At 44.3% G+C, this 21,957-nt stretch overlaps 1 protein-coding gene across 1 annotated transcript; it reads left to right on the forward strand.

The window, feature by feature from the left end:
* Positions 1-705: 705 nt before the first annotated feature.
* On the forward strand, positions 706-21,553 carry nek3 (NIMA related kinase 3). Its single transcript, XM_041876757.2, has 14 exons — positions 706-774; positions 1,121-1,255; positions 5,910-6,003; positions 6,450-6,547; positions 9,394-9,477; positions 10,774-10,841; positions 11,434-11,520; positions 11,811-11,865; positions 13,075-13,275; positions 16,937-17,036; positions 17,414-17,590; positions 18,057-18,167; positions 20,827-20,944; positions 21,394-21,553. Exons 2-14 carry the CDS (start codon positions 1,139-1,141, stop codon positions 21,458-21,460), a joined length of 1,377 nt encoding a protein of 458 aa, XP_041732691.1. The 5' UTR covers positions 706-774; positions 1,121-1,138; the 3' UTR covers positions 21,461-21,553.
* Positions 21,554-21,957: the final 404 nt, after the last annotated feature.

A 21,957-nucleotide genomic window follows, 5' to 3' on the forward strand; every position in this document is an offset into this window, starting at 1 on the left:
GCTAACATTGATAGAGCTCTGCTTTTTATAATGTGAAAATTACTAAACATTTCACTGTATTTGATCCGTTTCCCTGTCAGTAACATAATGTTGTGTAGGAGGATGAGAGGGCAGAAATTAGGAGTTAGTCATAAAAAAGTGTTTTATTGCTCTAACCATTAGGCGACCTGCCGCCCTACATCAGATAGACAGGGCTCTTCATTTCAGCATCTATACAGTCAACATTACTCTGTTTGTTTGAGATGGAGACTGATTCATGTTTTCAATGCATGTGTATCACATACTGCTTACTGGAAAAAGGTAGACTGCTTACTGTAACGTGCGTGCTGATAATTTGCATAAGGAACTTTATTTACCAATACATGCCATTTGAGGATACTTTTTTTGAATCAGTGTCAGGCTGTGTAATACGAGATCCTCCGAAAAGTTTGGTTTGACAGTAGACAAAATCTCAATTAACTCGAAAGTCGTATCACTGATACCTTGCTGAGTAATTAATTACACTTGAGGTAAAATGGCTATTACTTTTTCTGCAACCATTTCATGAGTTGTAACTAGATAGTGCACATTATAGTAAAAAAAAAACTCAAAATATCCTATTTGACATACAGGATGTATAACTGTGCTTCTACCGCCATCTCGTGGCTGAATACTATTAGAGCAGTCTTTAAAAGGACTACGCCTTGCATACGTCATACAATAATACGGAAGCAGAGCGGTGGACAAAGAATACCGTACACACGCGGGTAATATTGACAGAATCCTACAAGAAAAGTATGTAAAAACAGCATTTTATTTATGTTACTTACCAAGCTATAAACTACACGTCAGCATTTTAACCTTGTGTATTCAATATTTGATTATGTTAGTGAACAAGATTTTGTACAGTAGTACACTGTTTCTTGTTTCATTGTCAGACTGCCAACTCAACCGCAAATAAAAGGGGAAACCTTTAGCATGTGTCAAGTGATGGCCCAAGCCAGGAAGTCAAATTGACTGACCCACTTTATAAATAAAGTGATAAAGACAGCCCAATGTTTGAGTTGGCTAGTATAATTACAAAATAACAACATACAAATTGATTGTAATGCTTTCTAGTAATATATTGTTCTCCATTCAGGTCAATGCCAGTGTGACCATGGATGGGTACTCGGTCCATAAAGTAATAGGTGAAGGGTCCTTTGGTCGGGCACTGCTGGTCCAATCCAGAACCAACCATGAGAACTATGTCATGAAAGAGATCCTACTCCCAAAGGTAGGTTATTATTACCATAGAATGGAATACAGTAAACAAGTAACTGCCAAAATAAAGGAAACACCAACATAAAGTGTCTAATAGTGCGTTGGTTGGGCCACCACGAGCCAGAACAGCTTCAATGCACCTTGGCATAGATTCTACAAGTGTATGGAACTCTATTGGAGGGATGAGACACCATTCTTCTGTGAGAAATTCCATCATTTGGTGTTTTGGTGGTGGAAAACACTGTCTCAGGCGCCGCTCCAGAATCTCCCATAAGTGTTCAATTGGGTTGAGATCTGGTGACTGAGATGGTCATATGGTTTTCATGCTCATCAAACCATTCAGTGCCCTGTGGATGGGGGCATTGTTACAGGTTTTGGTTTTTCCATTTATGTTAGCACGTAGGCCGCATCGATTGGTGTCACCTCGTTAGTCAGTATGTGTTACACCCGTGCTGGTTGCGATCTCGTTAGTGGGAAGGTGTTTCACCTGTGCTGGCCCAGGTGATATTTAAGACTGGCTGGCCCAGGTGATATTTAAGAGTGGCTGGCCCAGGTGATATTTAAGAGTGGCTGGCCCAGGTGATATTTAAGAGTGGCTGGCCCAGGTGATATTTAAGAGTGGCTGGCCCAGGTGATATTTTAGAGTGGCTGGCCCAGGTGATATTTAAGAGTGGCTGGCCCAGGTGATATTTAAGAGTGGCTGGCCCAGGTGATATTTAAGAGTGGCTGGCCCAGGTGATATTTAAGAGTGGCTGGCCCAGGTGATATTTAAGAGTGGCTGGCCCAGGTGATATTTAAGAGTGGCTGGCCCAGGTGATATTTAAGAGTGGCTGGCCCAGGTGATATTTAAGAGTGGCTGGCCCAGGTGATATTTAAGAGCGGCTGGCCCAGGTGATATTTAAGAGCGGCTGGCCCAGGTGATATTTAAGAGTGGCTGGCCCAGGTGATATTTAAGAGTGGCTGGCCCAGGTGATATTTAAGAGTGGCTGGCCCAGGTGATATTTAAGAGTGGCTGGCCCAGGTGATATTTAAGAGTGGCTGGCCCAGGTGATATTTAAGAGTGGCTGGCCCAGGTGATATTTAAGAGTGGCTGGCCCAGGTGATATTTAAGAGTGGCTGGCCCAGGTGATATTTAAGAGTGGCTGGCCCAGGTGATATTTAAGAGTGGCTGGCCCAGGTGATATTTAAGAGTGGCTGGCCCAGGTGATATTTAAGAGTGGCTGGCCCAGGGGATATTTAAGAGCGGCTGGCCCAGTGCCCCGGTTGTCTTGATAGATGTGGAGCGTTAACACCTTTAGTTGTCTCTCCCTATTTGACTTCTAGAAAAACATGTTTTAATCTGATCTTTCCTGTTTTCATTTTGCTCCACTTTGTGGTTTGCGTCCTGTCTTTCAGTTTGTGGGTTTTTCTTGTCTTGCCTCTTCTTGGATTTAGTGGGTCTCATGGTGGTCGTCTTTTAGGTCCCAGTTGTTGTTGCTAGTCAACTTCCAGTGGACCCCCCCATAGTGTCTTCCAGAACCCCTCCTAAAACCACCTGTTATGTTTTGGTTGTTGTCAGTGACTCTTTGTTAGTTCCCCCTTCTGTTTGAGTGACATTTTTGGTTTTCTAGCAGGGGAACGTAACAGCGTGGCCTGCCCAGTATTTTGATACATTACCCTAAACATTGTTAATTTCTTATCTCAGGAACCACACCTGTGTGGAGAAGAGAAGGGAAGGGAAGCAGACCTGTGTGGTAGGGAAGGGAAGGGAAGGGAAGGGAAGGGAAGGGAAGGGAAGCAGACCAGACTCATTGGTCCTTTAAAAACCTGTATGTAAAATATTGCTAAAGCTTGGAAAATAAATAAATGTGACATGTTTGTTTCCAACATTAGGGCTGATTTCCGTAAGTTAAATCCGCTTCGTGTTTCGTATCCTTGCCAGGATACTAACGAGTATGGCGATACTGCCCTACTGTGTGGAACCACCAGCTTTCAATATAATGAGTCATTTACTCAATTGTTTCCATTATTTGGCCCTTACCTGTATATCTAGCAATATCAATTTGCATGTTTTCCTTTTGGCGTTAACCTACACTACCAGTCAAAAGTTTGGACACACCTACTCATTCAAGGGTTTTTCTTTATATAAAAAAATGTTTACATTGTAGAATAATAGTGAAGACATCAAAACTATGAAATAACACGTATGGAATCATGTAGTAACCAAAAAAGTGTTAAACAAATCAAAATATATTTTATAGTTGAGATTCTTCAAATAGCCACCCTTTGCCTTGATGACAGCTTTGCACACTCTTGGCGTTCTCTCAACCAGTTTCATGAGGTAGTCACCTGGAATGCATTTCAATTAACAGGTGTGCCTTGTTAAGTTAATTTGTGGAATTTCTTTCCTTAATGCGTTTGAGCCAATCAGTTGTGTTGTGACAGAAGATAGACTTATTTGGTAAAAGACAAAGTCCATATTATGGCAAGAACAGCTCAAATAAGCAAAGAGAAACGACAGTCCATCATTACTTTCAGACATGAAGGTTAGTCAATACGGAACATTTCAAGAACTTTGAAAGTTTCTTCAAGTGCAGTTGCAAAAACCATCAAGCGCTATGGTGAAACTGGCTCTCATGAGGACCGCCACAGGAATGGAAGACCCAGAGTTACCTCTGCTGCAGAGGATAAGTTCATTACAGTTACCAGCCTCAGAAATTGCAGCCCAAATAAATGCTTCACAGAGTTCAAGTAACAGACACATCTCAACATCAACTGTTCAGTAGAGACTGTGTGAATCAGGCCTTCATGGTAGAATTGCTGCAAAGAAACCACTACTAAAGGACACCAATAAGAAGAAGAGACTTGCTTGGGCCAAGAAACACAAGCAATGGACATTAGACCGGTGGAAATGTGTCCATTGGTCTGGAGTCCAAATGTGAGATTTTTGGTTCCAACCGCTGTGTCTTTGTGAGACACGGTGTGTGTGAACGGATGATCTCTGCATGTGTATTTCCCACCGTAAAGCATGGAGGAGGAGGTGTAATGGTGTGGGGATGCTTTGCTGGTGACATTGTCTGTGATTTATTTAGATTTCAAGGCACACTTAACCAGCATGGCTACCACAGCATTCTGCAGCGATACGTCATCCCATCTGGTTTGGGCTTAGTGGGACTATCATTTGTTTTTCAACAGGACAATGACCCAACACACCTCCAGGCTGTGTAAGGGTTATTTTACCAAGAAGGAGAGTGATGGAATGCTGCATCAGATGACCTGGCCTCCACAATCCCCCGACCTCAACCCAATTGAGATGGTTTGGGATGAGTCGGACGGCAGAGTGAAGGAAAAGCAGCCAACAAGTGCTCAGCATATGTGGGAACTGCTTCAGGACTGTTGGAAAAACATTCCAGGTGAAGCTGGTTGAGAGAATGCCAAGAGTGTGCAAAGCTGTCATTAAGGCAAAGGGTGGCTATTTGAAGAACCTCAAATAGACATTTACATTACATTTACGTCATTTAGCAGACGCTCTTATCCAGAGCGACTTACAGTTAGCACATACATTATTTTATCGAACCCACAACCCTGGCGTTGCAAACGCCATGCTCTACCAACTGAGCTACATCCCCTGCCGGCCATTCCCTCCCCTATCCTGGACGACGCTGGGCCAATTGTGCGCCGCCCCATGGGTCGAAAATGTATTTTGATTTGTTTAACACTGTTTTGGTTACTACATGATTCCATATGTGTTATTTCATAGTTTTGATGTCCCTAATCAAATCAAATCAAATTGTATTGGTCACATGCGCCGAATACAACCGGTGCAGACATTACAGTGAAATGCTTACTTACAGCCCTTAACCAACAGTGCATTTATTTTTAACCAAAAAAGTAAAAATAAAACAACAACAAAAAAAGTGTTGAGAAAAAAAAGAGCAGAAGTAAAATAAAATAACAGTAGGGAGGCTATATATACAGGGGGTACCGTTGCAGAGTCAATGTGCGGGGGCACCGGCTAGTTGAGGTAGTTGAGGTAATATGTACATGTGGGTAGAGTTAAAGTGACTATGCATAAATAATTAACAGAGTAGCAGCAGCGTAAAAAGGATGGGGTGGGGGTGCAGTGCAAATAGTCCGGGTAGCCATGATTAGCTGTTCAGGAGTCTTATGGCTTGGGGGTAGAAGCTGTTGAGAAGTCTTTTGGACCTAGACTTGGCACTCCGGTACAGCTTGCCGTGCGTTAGCAGAGAGAACATTCTATGACTAGGGTGGTTGGAGTCTTTGATAATTTTCAGGGCCTTCCTCTGACACCGCCTGGTATAGAGGTCCTGGATGGCAGGAAGCTTGGCCCCAGTGATGTACTGGGCCGTACGCACTACCCTCTGTAGTGCCTTGCGGTCGGAGGCCAAGCAGTTGCCATACCAGGCGGTGATGCAACCAGTCAGGATGCTCTCGATGGTGCAGCTGTAGAATTTTTTGAGGATCTGAGGACCCATGCCAAATCTTTTCAGTCTCCTGAGGGGGAATAGGCTTTGTCGTGCCCTCTTCACGAATGAGTAGGTGTGTCCAAACTTTTGACTGGTACTGTATATGTATGCATTTATCATAATAACTACCTCTGGTCCAGAGGTGTCTACATGGCTTCTTAAGATTCTAGACCAGAGCTAAGTAATAACTGTCTTTTTCAGATGCAATCCAAGATGGAGAACACCAGAAGAGAAGCTGTACTCCTGTCCAGGATGAAACATCCCAGCATAGTGGCCTTCAGGGACTCTTTTGAAGGTAGACAGTTTCACTGTGGCTATCTTGATTGTGAAATGCAACTGCTTTGATACTGCCATCCTTGTAAGATTATGCAATCCCACTGGGCAAAAACTGGTTCAAAAACTGGTTCAACAACAAAATTCAATGAGATGACATTGAATCAACATGGAAAACTGATTTTAGATTTGAAAAGACATCAGTAAGGGCATTTGATCATTTTTTTCACCCCACTTTTAACCTAAATCCAATGACATGGTGACATTTTTTTTGTTGATTTCATGTTGAATTCACATTTAGTTGACAACTCAACCAAAATGTAAATCAAAACTAGACGTTGAACTTGACGTCTGTGCCCAGTGGGATGCTTTTTGTTCTGCTTATGTATGTAATTGGGTATGTATTGCTTATGAATGTGATATGAAGTCTGTGTATGTGAAGTAGAGCTGGTGTCTTGTCTCCTGTAGGTGATGGCCACCTGTACATAGTAATGGAGTTCTGTGGCGGGGGGGACCTGCTCCAAAGGATACAGCAACAGAAAAACACACTGTTCTCACAGGACACAGTATGACACCTTCATTCATAAATGAATTTGGTTAATTAGCTAACTCGGCCAAATGCAAATCTCAAATAGTAGACCAGTATATGGTTTCCCACTGTTTTGAAAACACTAACTGGTAGGGATGTGACGAACGTGGAATTTTGGATGACTGTAATTGGCCAGCCAAATGACGAGGTCTCGGTAAAACCATTCGAATATCATTTAAAAAAATAATATATATATATATATATATATATATATATACACACAGTTGAAGTCGGAAGTTTACATACACCTTAGCCAAATACATTTCAATTTTAATATTTTTGTAATATTTTTTTATATTTTGTTTATTATTAATTGTATTTATTTTCATTTATTTTATTTTTTTGGGGGGGGGAATCTTAGTAAAAATTCCCTGTCTTAGGTCCGTTAGGATCACCACTTTTATTTTAAGAATGTGAAATGTTCTAATAATAGTAGAGAGAATGATTTATTTCAGCTTTTATTTATTTCATCACATTCCCAGTGGGTCAGAAGTTTACATACACTCAATTAGTATTTGGTAGCATTGCCTTTAAAATGTTTAGCTTGGGTCAAACGTTTCGGGTAGCCTTCCACAAGCTTCCCACAATAAGTTGGGTGAATTTTGGCCCATTCCTCCTGACAGAGCTGGTGTAACTGAGTCAGGTTTGTAGGCCTCCTTGCTCGCACACGCTTTTTCAGTTCTGCCCACAAATGTTCTATTGGATTGAGGTCAGGGCTTTGATGGCCACTCCAATACCTTGACTTTGTTGTCCTTAAGCCATTTTGCCACAACTTGGGAAGTATGCTTGGGGTCATTGTCCATTTGGAAGACCTATTTGCGACCAAGCTTTAACTTCCTGACTGATGTCTTCAGATGTTGCTTCAATATATCCACATAATTGTCCTTCCTCATGATGCCATCTATTTTGTGAAGTGCACCAGTCCCTCCTGCAGCAAAGCACCCCCACAGCATGATGCTGCCACCCCCGTGCTTCACGGTTGGGATGGTGTTCTTCAGCTTGCAAGCGTTCCCCTTTTTCCTCCAAACATAACGATGGTCATTATGGCCAAACAGTTCTATTTTTGTTTCATCAGACCAGAGGACATTTCTCCAAAAAGTACGATCTTTGTCCCCATGTGCAGTTGCAAACCATAGTCTGGCTTATTTATGGCGGTTTTGGAGCAGTGGCTTCTTCCTTGCTGAGCGGCCTTTCAGGTTATGTCGATATAGGACTTGTTTTACTGTGAATATAGATACTTTTGTACCTGTTTCCTCCAGCATCTTCACAAGGTCCTTTGCTGCTGTTCTGGGATTGATTTGCACTTTTGGGACAAAAGTACGTTAATCTCTAGGAGACAGAACGCGTCTCCTTCCTGAGCGGTTTGACGGCTGCGTGGTCCCATGGTGTTTATACTTGCGTACTGTTGTTTGTACTGATGAACGTGGTACCTTCAGGCGTTTGGAAATTGCTCACAAGGATGAACCAGACTTGTGGAGGTCTACAATTTCTTTTCTGAGGTCTTGGCTGATTTCTTTAGATTTTCCCATGATTTCAAGCAAAGAGGCACTGAGTTTGAAGGTAGGCCTTGAAATACATCCACAGGTACACCTCCAATTGACTCAAATGATGTCAATTAGCCTATCAGAAGCTTCTAAAGCCATGACATCATTTTCTGGAATTTTCCAAGCTGTTTAAAGGCACAGTCAACTTAGTGTATGTAAACTTCTGACCCACTGGAATTGTGATACAGTGAATTATAAGTGAAATAATCTGTCTGTAAACAAAAAATACTTGTCATGCACAAAGTAGATGTCCTAACCGACTTGCCAAAACTGTAGTTTGTTAACAAGAAATTTGTGGAGTGGTTGAAAAACTAGTTTTAATGACTCCAACCTAAGTGTATGTAAACTTCCGACTTCAACTGTATATAAAAAAATAAAGCAAAACCTGGAATGAGTACTACCAGTGAAAAGTTTGGACACACCTACTCATTCCAGGGTTTTTCTTTATTTTTACTATTTTCTACATTGTAGAATAATAGTGAAGACATCAAAACTATGAAATAATACATATGGAATCATGTAGTAACCAAAAAACTGTTAAACAAATCAAAATATATTTTATATTTGAGATTCCTTGATGACAGCTTTGCACACTCTTGGCATATTCATATATTCATTGCGGCGATTCTGTTGAAAACATTTCTTAAACTGACCTACCTGAATTTGTCTAATAGAAAATGGTTTGTTTGGACGAGTGATTACACCCTAGATCTGCTAGATGCAAGCGAGAGTGTGCAAAGCGGTATTGAATGTGTCACTGTCACCTTGATTACTCCAATTTGCCTCTCGACCTGTGTGCACCTATGTTATAAACTTTAATTTCATAGGCTAGGTTGTAGCAACCTCATGATGAGTACAGGGTAAATTCTAGTATCATGTAGTAGCCTAAACCTATCGATGCTACATTGAACTGGGTGAATGGAATATGAATGACAGTCATCCAATATGCTGTAATAGAAATAAGGCCGTGCTCGTATAATAAAAATTGGCCTCCCCTAATTTTAAATGTATCGCATCACAATACCATACAGCAGAGTGTATGTGGCTGCTATGAAAGTGAACTGTGTGTGCAGTTGATAAGGGGTATATTCATTTGTTTGCTTTGTTTCAACAAAGTTTCATCACGTTGTTAAGAGTCCATGTTTTTTTAGTTTTACTTTGCTCTTTATGACTTTTATTTTATTTACACAGTTATAAAGTAATTGTGCCTGCCCTAACTGGTGTAATCTCTGAAGAAAGGATCCCACTCGGACTGTATTTCATGTCTCTGCGTTACTAGATTCTGAAGTGGTTTGCTCAGATGTGTTCTGGTACGAAGCACATCCATGACAAACGTGTCTTACACAGGGATCTCAAGTCCAAGGTAAGTTCCAAAGTTTACGTTTTTTTCCATAGCTACGTTTCAGATTGGCAACATATTTCCTTTTTAAGGTCACGTTGTGAGTTGCAGATATTACGTTTATCGTCCTGTGGCTGCCATCTTTTGACATTTTTCACGTACATTTCTCTTGAATGAAGAATGGGCCTAAAAAAAATACTTTCTAAAGAATTCGTATTGGAACAGTATATTCCAAATCCTATTATAACAATTGGATGACTTTGGGTGTTTCAGTAAAGCATTAATTTGCCTTCATTAGTCTACTTTATTACAATGTTTGTTTTATGTCACTTCTCATGTCAAGTGTAATTGCGCCATTTTGTATTTTCCCAAGTTCTCTCTCAACTCCGGGACCACCCGCAAGCAATATTTTTGTTGTTGTTGTTGGCCTGATGCAGGATTCTAGAGAGACTCTTAGACTGAAACATTCACACCTCCATTCATTTACAAAAGGGAAGTCCAATAGCTCGGCTAGGTGTGAAAAATCCCCCTTTTTTGTGCGCCACAGTTTAGACATTTACATTTTAGTCATTTAGCAGACGCTCTTATCAGAGCGACTTACAGGAGCAATTAGGGTTAAGTGCCTTGCTCAAGAGCACATCGACAGATTTTTCACCTAGTCGGCTCGGGGATTAGAACCGGCGACCTTTCGGTTACTGGCACAACGCTCTTAACCACTAAGCTACCTGCCGACCCTAGACTGTGATAGATCAGCGTTCTGACTACCCCTTGTGACAGTGGGGTGCAATGACAGAATGACGCAGTTTACCACAAACTGTTGCGGCATAAGCTTGGATGTTTTGAGGAACCACTGTATATATTGAAAGCCTATATCTGAAAAGAATTTCAGCTCTTCCACGTAGTCTCCCGAGTGGCGCAGTGGTCTAAGGCACTGCATCGCAGTGCTAGCTGTGCCACTAGAGATCCTGGTTCGTATCCAGGCTCTGTCGTAGCCGGCCGCGACCGGGAGACCCCATGGGGTGGCGCACAATTGGCCCAGCGTCGTCCAGGGTAGGGGAGGGAATGGCCGGCAGGGATGTAGCTCAGTTGGTAGAGCATGGCATTTGCAACGCCAGGGTTGTGGGTTCGATTCCCACGGGGGGGGCAGTATGAAAAATGTATGCACTCACTAACTGTAAGTCGCTCTGGATAAGAGCGTCTGCTAAATGACTAAAATGTAAATTGAATGTGTTTCACCTCTAAATCAGACAGAAGGAAACAGGAAGTCATGTAGTTTTACTGTACATTTATTTTCATCACTTCCTTCTCGTTTGTCCTCAGAATATCTTCCTGACAGACAATGGGACAGTGAAGCTGGGTGACTTTGGCTCAGCCTGTGTTCTAAACAGGTACCAGAAGATGCTTTGCCATTTAATACTTTTCTGAAAATATCACTTTTCTAATACTGTTTCTATATTACTATAATTATACACGGAGTATACAAAACATTAAGAACACCTTCCTAATACAAGGTGTCGAAAGCGTTCCACAGGGATGCTGGCCCATGTTGACTCCAATGTTTCTCACAGTTGTGTCAAGTTGGCTGGATGTCCTTTGGGTGGTGGACCGTTCTTGATACACACGGGAAACGGTTGAGCGTGAAAAACCCAGCAGCGTTACAGTTCTTGACACCAAACCGGTACGCCTACCACCATACCCCGTTCAAAGGCACTTCAATCTTTTGTCTTGCCCATTCACCCTCTGAATGGCACACGTGCACAATCCATGTCTCAATTAAAACACTGATTGTAGATGAAGGGGAGGAGACGGGTTAAAGTGGATTCAACGAATGACATCAATACGGGATCGTAGCTTTCACCCAGTCAGTCTACGTCACGGAAAGAGCAGGTGTTCTTAATGTTTTGTACACTCAGTGTATGGAGTCATTTTAGATATTATTTATCATTTGCTTTAATGATGTCCTGTTATTCTCTGTCACAGTACGAAGGCCTTTGCTCACACCTACGTTGGAACTCCGTACTACGTTTCCCCTGAGATCTGGGACAGTAAGCCATACAATAATAAGAGGTACTATCATAATACCCTGTACTATGACATCCAAAAATCTATTGATCAATGATTAGAGATTTCTGATTAACCCTACAATCCACTGTATAGAAATAATATATTTAACTTTAAACTTAGCCAAGGGAGGCGTGGGATGTGTGATATCTAACTCTGTCAGTGTTACAGTGATGTGTGATATCTAACTCTGTCAGTGTTCCAGTGATGTGTGATATCTAACTCTGTCAGTGTTACAGTGACGTGTGGTGCCATGTAATTTCTCGTCTGTGTGAATATATTTGTGTGTGTTCCAGCGACGTGTGGTCTCTCGGCTGTGTCCTCTACGAGCTCTGCACCCTGCGACACCCGGTACACACACACACACACACACACACACACACACACACACACACACACACACACACACACTCTCACACACACACTCTCACACACACTCTCACACACACACACACACACTCTCACACACACTCTCACACACACACACACACACACACACTTTCTCTCTCTCGTCTGTCTAACTATAGTGATTGAATCGTTGTGTGTGTGTGTGTGTACAGCGCTTCGGCTAACTCCCACTGTAAGAACCATTGTTTCATATTGAGGGAAGGACGGTGTCTTCAGCTGAGTTGGATTAGGACATGTATATGTCCCAGCCCAGGGAGCTGTAGCAGTCTGGAGCTGTAGCAGTCTGGAGCTGTAGCAGTCTGGAGCTGTAGCCTGTAGCAGTCTGGAGCTGTAGCAGTCTGGAGCTGTAGCCTGTAGCAGTCTGGAGCTGTAGCAGTCTGGAGCTGTAGCCTGTAGCAGTCTGGAGCCGTAGCCTGTAGCAGTCAGTCTGGAGCCGTAGCAGTCTGGAGCTGTAGCAGTCAGTCTGGAGCTGTAGCCTGTAGCAGTCTGGAGCCGTAGCCTGTAGCAGTCAGTCTGGAGCTGTAGCCTGTAGCAGTCTGGAGCTGTAGCCTGTAGCAGTCTGGAGCTGTAGCAGTCTGGAGCTGTAGCAGTCTGGAGCTGTAGCAGTCAGTCTGGAGCTGTAGCCTGTAGCAGTCTGGAGCTGTAGCAGGCAGTCTGGAGCTGTAGCAGTCTGGAGCTGTAGCAGTCAGTCTGGAGCTGTAGCAGTCAGTCTGGAGCTGTAGCCTGTAGCAGTCTCTCAGTCTGGAGCCATAGCCTGTGGCAGTTGTCTGGAGCTGTAGCCTGTAGCAGTCATTTTGGAGCTGTAGCCTGTGTCAGTCAGTCTGGAGCGTAGCCTGTGGCAGTCATTTTGGAGCTGTGGCCTGTAACAGTCTGTCTGGAGCCGTAGCCTGTGGCAGTCAGTCTGGAGCGTAGCCTGTGGCAGTCATTTTGGAGCTGTGGCCTGTAACAGTCTGTCTTTCTGGAGCTGTAGCCTTTGGCAGTCTGGAGCTGTAGCCTTTGGCAGTCTGGAGCCGTAGCCTGTAGCAGTCAGTCTGGAGCTGTAGCCTTTGGCAGTCTGTTTGGGGGTGTAGCCTGTACCAGTCTGTCAGTTTGGTTTGTGTTTCCAGGGATCCTCCTAAACCTCTGTTCTCCCTCCCTCCCTCCCCGTCTCAGTTCCAGGCTCCTAGTTGGAAGAGTCTGATCATGAAGGTGTGTCGTGGTTCCTACCCTCCTCTACCACAACACCTGCCTTATGAGCTGCACTACCTGGTCAAACACATGTTCAAGACCAACCCCAAAGACCGTCCGTCCCTCCACACCATCCTCACGTCTCACCGCGTAGCCAGACTCCTGCGCAGACACCTGCCCAACAAGGTACAAGGCCTGTTCAGAACAAGGCCCCTACCCCCTAGACACCATCCCCTACCAACAAGGTACAAGCCCTGTTCAGAACAAGGCCCCTACCCCCTAGACACCATCCCCTACCAACAAGGTACAAGCCCTGTTCAGAACAAGGCCCCTACCCCCTAGACACCATCCCCTACCAACAAGGTACAAGGCCTGTTCAGAACAAGGCCCCTACCCCCTAGACACCATCCCCTACCAACAAGGTACAAGCCCTGTTCAGAACAAGGCCCCTACCCCCTAGACACCATCCCCTACCAACAAGGTACTAGATAAGCTCTGTTCAGAACAAGGCCCCCACCCCCTAGACACCATCCCCTACCAACAAGGTACTAGATAAGCTCTGTTCAGAACAAGGCCCCTACCCCCTAGACACCATCCCCTACCAACAAGGTACTAGATAAGCTCTGTTCAGAACAAGGCCCCTACCCCCTAGACACCATCCCCTACCAACAAGGTACTAGATAAGCTCTGTTCAGAACAAGGCCCCTACCCCCTAGACACCATCCCCTACCAACAAGGTACTAGATAACCTCTGTTCAGAACAAAGCCCCTACCCCCTAGACACCATCCCCTACCAACAAGGTACTAGATAAGCTCTGTTCAGAACAAGGCCCCTACCCCCTAGACACCATCCCCTACCAACAAGGTACTAGATAAGCTCTGTTCAGAACAAGGCCCCTACCCCCTAGACACCATCCCCTACCAGAGCATGTGAGCGGTCGGAAATCCCCCTCATCACTCGTGGAGCGGCGCTTCGCTCCATTCATTAGAATCACCATTTAACCAACACCCCATCTATATTCGGTTTTGAAGTATTGAAACCAAACCATATGATTTGAATGAAAAGGATTTTAATAAACATGAAAAGGTGACTGTAAGAAAAGCTCATTATTTCAAATAGGCTACGTGTCATATTAAACAGCATATAAACACTGGGCGGCAGGTGGCTTAGTGGATAAGAGCGTTGTGCCAGTAACCGAAAGGTCGCTGGTTCTAATCTCCGAGCCGACTAGGTGAAAAATCTGTCGACGTGCCCTTGAGCAAGGCACTTAACCCTAATTGCTCCTGTAAGTCGCTCTGGATAAGAGCGTCTGCTAAATGACTAAAATGTAAATAGGTCAGGAGCCAGACAAGGAGCCTAACAAGCAACGAAAATTCATTATTTAGGCTGTATTATTTCAATTATTTTCAAGGCTATAGCCTACAAAGAAATACATTGTGAAGCATTTTGCGAGAGCGACACACTAGGCTGGTAGGGACGTTAAGCGCTCAGCATTTTTAAACAACATTTCATTGTATTAAATCATTATAGATTTGTATTGAATCTATACATTTCACATATAGGCTGTGACTTAAATTAAAATGGAAAATACCTTTTATTAGGCTCAGTGCCTTTTTGAATTCATTTTTAGAAACACCAGTTTGGTCGCAGTGCTAGCTGTGCCACTAGAGATCCTGGTTCGAGTCCAGGCTCTGTCGCAGCCGGCCGCGACCGGGAGACCCATGGGGCGGCGCACAATTGGTCCAGCGTTGTCCACGGTAGGGGAGGGTTTGGCCGGCAGGGATGTGGGTTCGTTTCCCACAGGGGGCCAGTATAAAAAAAATATAAAAAAACATGTATGCATTCACTAACTGTAAGTCGCTCTGGATAAGAGCGTCTGCTAAATGACTAAAATGTAAATGTAAATGTCAGTCTCTGTCTTCAGGCTCATGCGATGGTGCCTGGAGAGCCGGCCAGCAGCGGAGAATATCCTCTCTGCGCTTGCAGGGCCACTGGGGCTAAACACCCTTTTAGCTGCTCTTGCCAGGCAGAAATGCAGTTGTTTTTTTATTTTTATTAAAGATCAGCTTTAATATTTCAGGTAGATTGTAGCTTCCATCAATGTAATCGTCTGCATAATTTCCAATCCCCCGTAGATGTAAATAGATAGATACACTACCGTTCAAAAGTTTGGGGTCACTTAGAAATGTCCTTGTTTTCGAAAGAAAAGCAAAAAAACATGTTGTCCATTTTTTAAATAACATCAAATTGATCAGAAATACAGTGTAGACATTGTTAATGTTGTAAATGGCTATTGTAGCTGGAAACGGCTGATTTTTAATAGAATATCTACATAGGCGTACAGAGGCCCATTTATCAGCAACCATCAGGCCTGTGTTCCAATGGCACGTTGTGTTTGCTAATCCAAGTTTATCATTTTAAAAAGGCTAATTGATCATTAGAAAACCCTTTTGCAATTATGTTAGCACAGCTGAAAACTGTTGTGCTGATTAAAGAAGCAATAAAACTGGCCTTCTTGAGACTAGTTGAGTATCTGGAGCATCAGCAATTGTTGGTTCGATTACAGGATCAGAAATGGGCAGAAACAAATAACTCTCTTCTGAAACTCGTCAGTCTATTCTTGTTCTCAGAAATGAAGGCTATTCCATGCGAGAAATTGCCAAGAAACTGAAGATCTCGTACAACGCTGTGTACTACTCCCTTCACAGAACAGCGCAAACTGGCTCTAACCAGAATGGAAAGAGGAGTGGGAGGCCCCGGTGCACAACTGAGCAAGAGGACAAATTCATTACAGTGTCTAGTCTGAGAAACAGATGCCTCACAGGTCCTCAACTGGCAGCTTCATTAAACAGTACCCGCAAAACACCAGTCTCAACAGTGAAGAGGCGGCTCCGGGATGCTGACCTTCTAGGCAGAGTTGCAAAGAAAAAGCCATATCTCAGACTGCCCATCTTAATCTTTTATTTTCATTGGTCAGTCTGAGATATGGCTACTCTGCGTTTTTGCCTTATAATATGAAATTACAGTAGGCTACCGATAGCCTTTATCGATTACCCTTTTTCATACGTAATGGAATGTGGCCCCTTGAAAGCGCCTCGGCTATGGCATGTTTTGTTTGTCTGTCTGTTAGGGTAGGCTACACTACGGAATTTTTTAAATGCCGACACGAAACGTTCTCTGGAGATATGAACGTGCATTTTACTTGTCTGTAAAGGCATGAGGTTTCTGAAGCGGCACTAATTCTCAGGCGACCAGAACTGTCAATCAAATCATATTGAGCTGCTGCGCGCAGCTTAATCTCTCCAAAAAAAAAAAAAAGTACTTTAAAGTTTAGTTAAATACCGTGACTTACCAAGACATTTAGTAGAAATAAAACGCATCTAGCTTCCATACCATAAAAGAACACAGCAGCACATCAATCAGTAACATGTATTGTTGTCAGGGAAACAATACAGAAATTTTTTATGCCGGAGCAGAATTCTACTGTCACTTTTTTTAGTTGTGGGGGGTGCGCAACTCAATACTATGAAGGTGTTCCTAATGTTTTGTACTCTCAGTGTACATGGCTATCCTCGTGGTGACACTACCGTGCCTTCTAGTGTGTACACAGGTGAAATCTTTTTGAAGTGAACCCATGCTCATCTATCAAACTGACATGTTGTGATCAAATGTAGAATTTAACAATTTAAATCCAAAACTTCGGCGCCACGTGTTAGAGGGTTGTGTGTGTGTGTGTGTGTGTGTGTCTGTGTGTGGGCGCTCGTGTGTGTGTGTGTGTGTGTCTGTGTGTGGTAGCTGGTGGTACGTTTCTGATGCAGCACGTTGCTTTCGGGATCTGATCCGTAGGAGTTGGAGAGGAGAACCGGGAGGTGGAGGAGAGAGGAGGGGGAGAAGGTAGCCTCACTCCTGGGGCAGAAGACCCTCATGACAGCCTCTACCTTGGAGGGTAAGCAGGCTAGGAAGATGTTCTTCATCTCATGGTGAGATTGAACTGCAGGGTCCTAGTGTGAAGACCAGCAGGTTGAGTAGGACATTTTAAACATCATTTATCATCAATTTACAACCTGTTATTCGTAAAACTTTATTTTACGGTGTGTGTATATAGATAAACTACTACGTATTTACTAATAAATGACACGGTAGAGCGGTAATAACACAGTCATAACCTATGGATTATTGTGTTTCTTTTAGATTAATTTGAATGAAACTAAACTGGTCCTTTTTAAGGTCCCTCACAGTGAAAGTGCCCTGGTGTGAAAAACTGTATTTTTCTAAAATTTATTTATAAGGAAGTTGAACGTGTTTGATGATGTCTTCATACAGGTCTGGAGTCCTGTGTGGCCCCTGCTGAGGCCCCTGCTGAGAGCGGCAGCAGTGGAGAGCAGCGTGGCCCTCGTAGACAGTGGGCCCCGTGCCCATCAGACACAGCTCTACTGCTGTTGCCTAACACTGACCTCCTCTCCTCTGGGAGTCTGGCAACCGCAGGCCAGACACATTCAGGTATGCAGGTACTCTCACTAAGGCAGGCCAGACACACCCCTTATCAGGTACTGAAACAGGCCAGACACATTCAGGTATGCAGGTACTCTCACTAAGGCAGGCCAGACACACCCCTTATCAGGTACTGAAACAGGCCAGACACACCCCTTCTGACCCCTAGATAGGTACTCTCACTGAAACATTATAGAAAGTAACGTTGTCGTCATTCAAACATCACAGGATATCCAGGTACACTAAAACAAAGTAGAATGAACAACGCACAGTATATATTTTTGCAATAAACATTTATTGAGAAGTGATGTTTTGAGTCACTAAAGCATCCACTCCACAAACATTTTGAGTCCTACAATCTGCCCTCAGATTTCACCATTCATTCATGTTAAGAGGATTCAATAAAATCTATTAAAAACTAATAATATTATTATTATTTTATTAGAAACTGTCAATATGTCCATTCATTCTGTAGAGAACAGAGAGAGAAAAGTATGGGACAGGAGTCCACCAGAGAGACTACTCCGTCTGTTAGAGAAAGCCCAGCTCAGCACCGCTTTCAGAACCTACTCCATACACACAGAAGGTATGTCCTGCTTACAGGGAAATCTTATTATAAACATTTACAGTATAATGTACCTGTCTACCACATGGTTGGTCATGCATGCTGAATCCTTATTTTCTGATTGAAGGTATTGTAAGAGATGATTGACGTATGACTTGCCAAGTGATATTTTAGATGAAGTGACGCAGATCTCTCAACATCCCGAACGTCGTGCTATTAGTGATAGACGTGGTTGCAACTCTTCCATGTGCTTCCATCTCTACTGTTATGACTTACTGCAAGGTCTACCACTGTTCAGCGGTGGAAAAAGTACCCAATTGTCATACTTGATTAAAAGTAAAAAATACTCAAGTAAAAGTGAAAGTCACCCAGTAAAATACTACTTGAGTAAAAGTCTAAAAGTATTTGGTTTTAAATATACTTAAGTATCAAAAGTAAAAGTATAAATCATTTCAAATTCCTTCAATTAAGCAAACCGGACAGCATCGTTTTTTTCTAGTTTTTTTTATTTACGGATAGCCAGGGGCATGCTCCAACACTCTGACATAATTTACAAACGAAGCATGTGTTTAGTGAGTCCGCCAGATCAGGGGCAGTAGGGATGACCAGGGATGTTCTCTTGATAAGTGTGGGAATTGTGCCCAGTGACACAAGCCTACCAGACGAGCTAAATCACTTCTATGCTCGCTTCGAGGCAAGCAACACTGAAACATGCATGAGAGCATCAGCTGTTCCGGATGACTGTGTGATCACGCTCTCCGTAGCCGATGTGAGTAAGAGTTTTAAGCAGGTCAACATTCACAAGGCCGCACAGCCAGACAGATTACCAAGACGCGTACTCCGAGCATGCGCTGACCAACTGGCAAGTTCTTCACTGACATCTTCAACATGTCCCCGACTGAGTCTGTAATACCAACATGTTTCAAGCAGACCACCATAGTCCCTGTGCCCAAGAACACTAAGATAACCTGCCTAAATGACTACCGACCCGTAGCACTCACGTCTGTAGCCATGAAGTGCTTTGAAAGGCTGGTCATGGCTCACATCAACACCATTATCCCAGAAACCCTAGACCCACTCCAATTTGCATACCGCCCCAACAGATACACATATGATGCAATCTCTATTGCACTCCACACTGCCCTTTCCCACCTGGACAAGAGGAACACCTACGTGAGAATGCTGTTCATTGACTACAGCTCAGCGTTCAACACCATAGTGCCCTCAAAGCTCATCACTAAGCTAAGGACCCTGGGACTAAACACCTCCCTCTGCAACTGGATCCTGGACTTCCTGACGGGCCGCCCCCAGGTGGTAAGGGTAGGTAACAACACATCTGCCACGCTGATCCTCAACATGGGGGCCCCTCAGGGGTGCGTGCTCAGTCCCCTCCTGTACTCCCTGTTCACCCATGACTGCATGGCCAGGCATGACTCCAACACCATCATTAAGTTTGCCGACGACACAACAGTGATAGGCCTGATCACCGACCACTATGAGACAGCCTATAGGGAGGAGGTCAGAGACCTGGCAGTGTGGTGCCAGGATAACAACCTCTCCCTCAATGTGATCAAGATAAAGGAGATGATTGTGGACTACAGGACAAAAAGAGGACTGAGCACGCCACCATTCTCATCGACGGGGCTGTAGTGGAACAGGTTGAGAGCTTCAAGTTCCTTGGGGTCCACATCACCAACAAACTATCATGGTCCAAACACACCAATTCCCCCTCAGGAGACTGAAAAGTTTTGGCATGGGTCCTTAGATTTTCAAAAAGTTATACAGCTGCACCATCGAGGGCATCCTGACTGGGGAGAGGCGACGGTCGAGAGCCATGCGTCCTCCAAAACACAACCCTGCCAAGCCGCACTGCTTCTTGACACACTGCTCGCTTAACTCGGAAGCCAGCCGCACCAATGTGTTGGAGGAAACGCTGTCCAAACGAAATCAGCTTGCAGGTGCCCGGGCCCGCCACAAGGAGGTGCTAGAGCACGATGGGACGAGGAAATCCCAGCCGGCCAAACCCTCCCCTAACCCATTTAGGCAGGTTAGACTGACCAGGTGAATCCAGGTGAAAGCTATGATCCCTTATTGATGTCCCTTGTTAAATCCACTTCATTCAGTCTAGATGAAGGGGAGAAGACTGGTTAAAGAAGGATTTTTAAGCGAATTGAGACATGCATTGTGTATGTGTGGCCATTCAGAGGGTGAATGGGCAAGACAAAATATGAAAGTTCCTTTGAACGGGGTATGGTAGTAGGTGCCAGGCACACCGGTTTGTGTGAAGAACTGCAAAGTTGCTGGTTTTTCACGCTCAACCGTTTCCCGTGTGTATCAAGAATGGTCCACCACCCAAAGGACATCCAGCCAAACTTGACACAACCGTGGGAAGCATTGGAGTCACCACGGGTCAGCATCCCTGTGGAACGCTTTCGACCACCTTGTAGAGTCCGTGGCCCGACAAAGTGAGGCTGTTCTGACGGCAAAAGGGGGGTGCAACTCAATATCAGGAAGGCGTTCCTAATGTTTTGTTCACTCAGTGTACACTCATTCTGATTTAGGGCTAGGCACTGATTTTATAGGGGTCAAAAGTAGGGCCCTATAATGTATGGAATAGGGCCTTGTCCCACTCTACATAAGGGTAAAGGGTGTGATTTGAAAACGTGTCCCTCTACCCCAGGGGAAGACCCTCTGGTAGGTCCCCTGTCCAGGGGAGGAGGGGACGACACAGACGGACAGACAGCCGGACAGACAGAGGATGAAGACAGGCTGCAACCACGCTCTGATGACGAGGACACGTGAGTCCTCCTGGAAGCCCGTTGGCCAGACCAGCCATAAGTTGTGTCCCAAATGGCACCCTGATCCCCATATAGTGCACTACTTTTGACCAGAGCCCTGTCGGGTGTAATTTGGGACCAACACAGAGAATAGGAAGTAATATAACCATTAGACTCTATAGGTCCATCTGATCTGAAATTAGTTAAATAACTCATGCTTCAGTGGAACCATATTGAGGAGTCAATACCCATCCATTCTGTGAATATTACCCTTCTATCATTTGGGGATGTTTGTATCAAAGCCTCTCGGAGTAGGAGTGCTGATCTTTGGATCAGTTTTGCCTCTCAGATCATAATGAATAAGATGAGATGGACATGGAGGAGCTGACTTTAGATCAGCACTTCTACTCTGAGAGAAGCTTGATACATACGGTTCCCTGTTTTCTAACAATACCATGTCCTATCCTCAGAGACTTTGAAGAGGACTGTCCCTGTGACTGGATGGATGAACTGGAACAGATGTCTATGGACCACTGATGTTACCTAGTGGTCTGCCTACCTAGATATGTCCACTACAGTAGTCCCCTGTCCACTACAGTAGTCCCCTGTCCACTACAGTAGTCCCCTGTCCTCTACAGTAGTCCCCTGTCCACTACAGTAGTCCCCTGTTCACTACAGTAGTCCCCTGTCCACTACAGTAGTCCCCTGTCCACTACAGTAGTCCCCTGTCCTCTACAGTAGTCCCCTGTCCACTACAGTAGTCCCCTGTCCACTGTCTACAGTATGTCCACTACAGTAGTCCCCTGTCCACTACAGTAGTCCCCTGTCCACTACAGTAGTCCCCTGTCCACTACAGTAGTCCCCTGTCCACTACAGTAGTCCCCTGTCCACTACAGTAGTCCCCTGTCCTCTACAGTAGTCCCCTGTCCACTACAGTAGTCCCCTGTCCACTGCAGTAGTCCCCTGTCCACTACAGTAGTCCCCTGTCCACTCCAGTAGTCCCCTGTCCTCTACAGTAGTCCCCTGTTCACTAC

Source organism: Coregonus clupeaformis, chromosome 5 (assembly GCF_020615455.1).
Source record: "Coregonus clupeaformis isolate EN_2021a chromosome 5, ASM2061545v1, whole genome shotgun sequence".
NCBI lineage: Eukaryota > Metazoa > Chordata > Actinopteri > Salmoniformes > Salmonidae > Coregonus > Coregonus clupeaformis.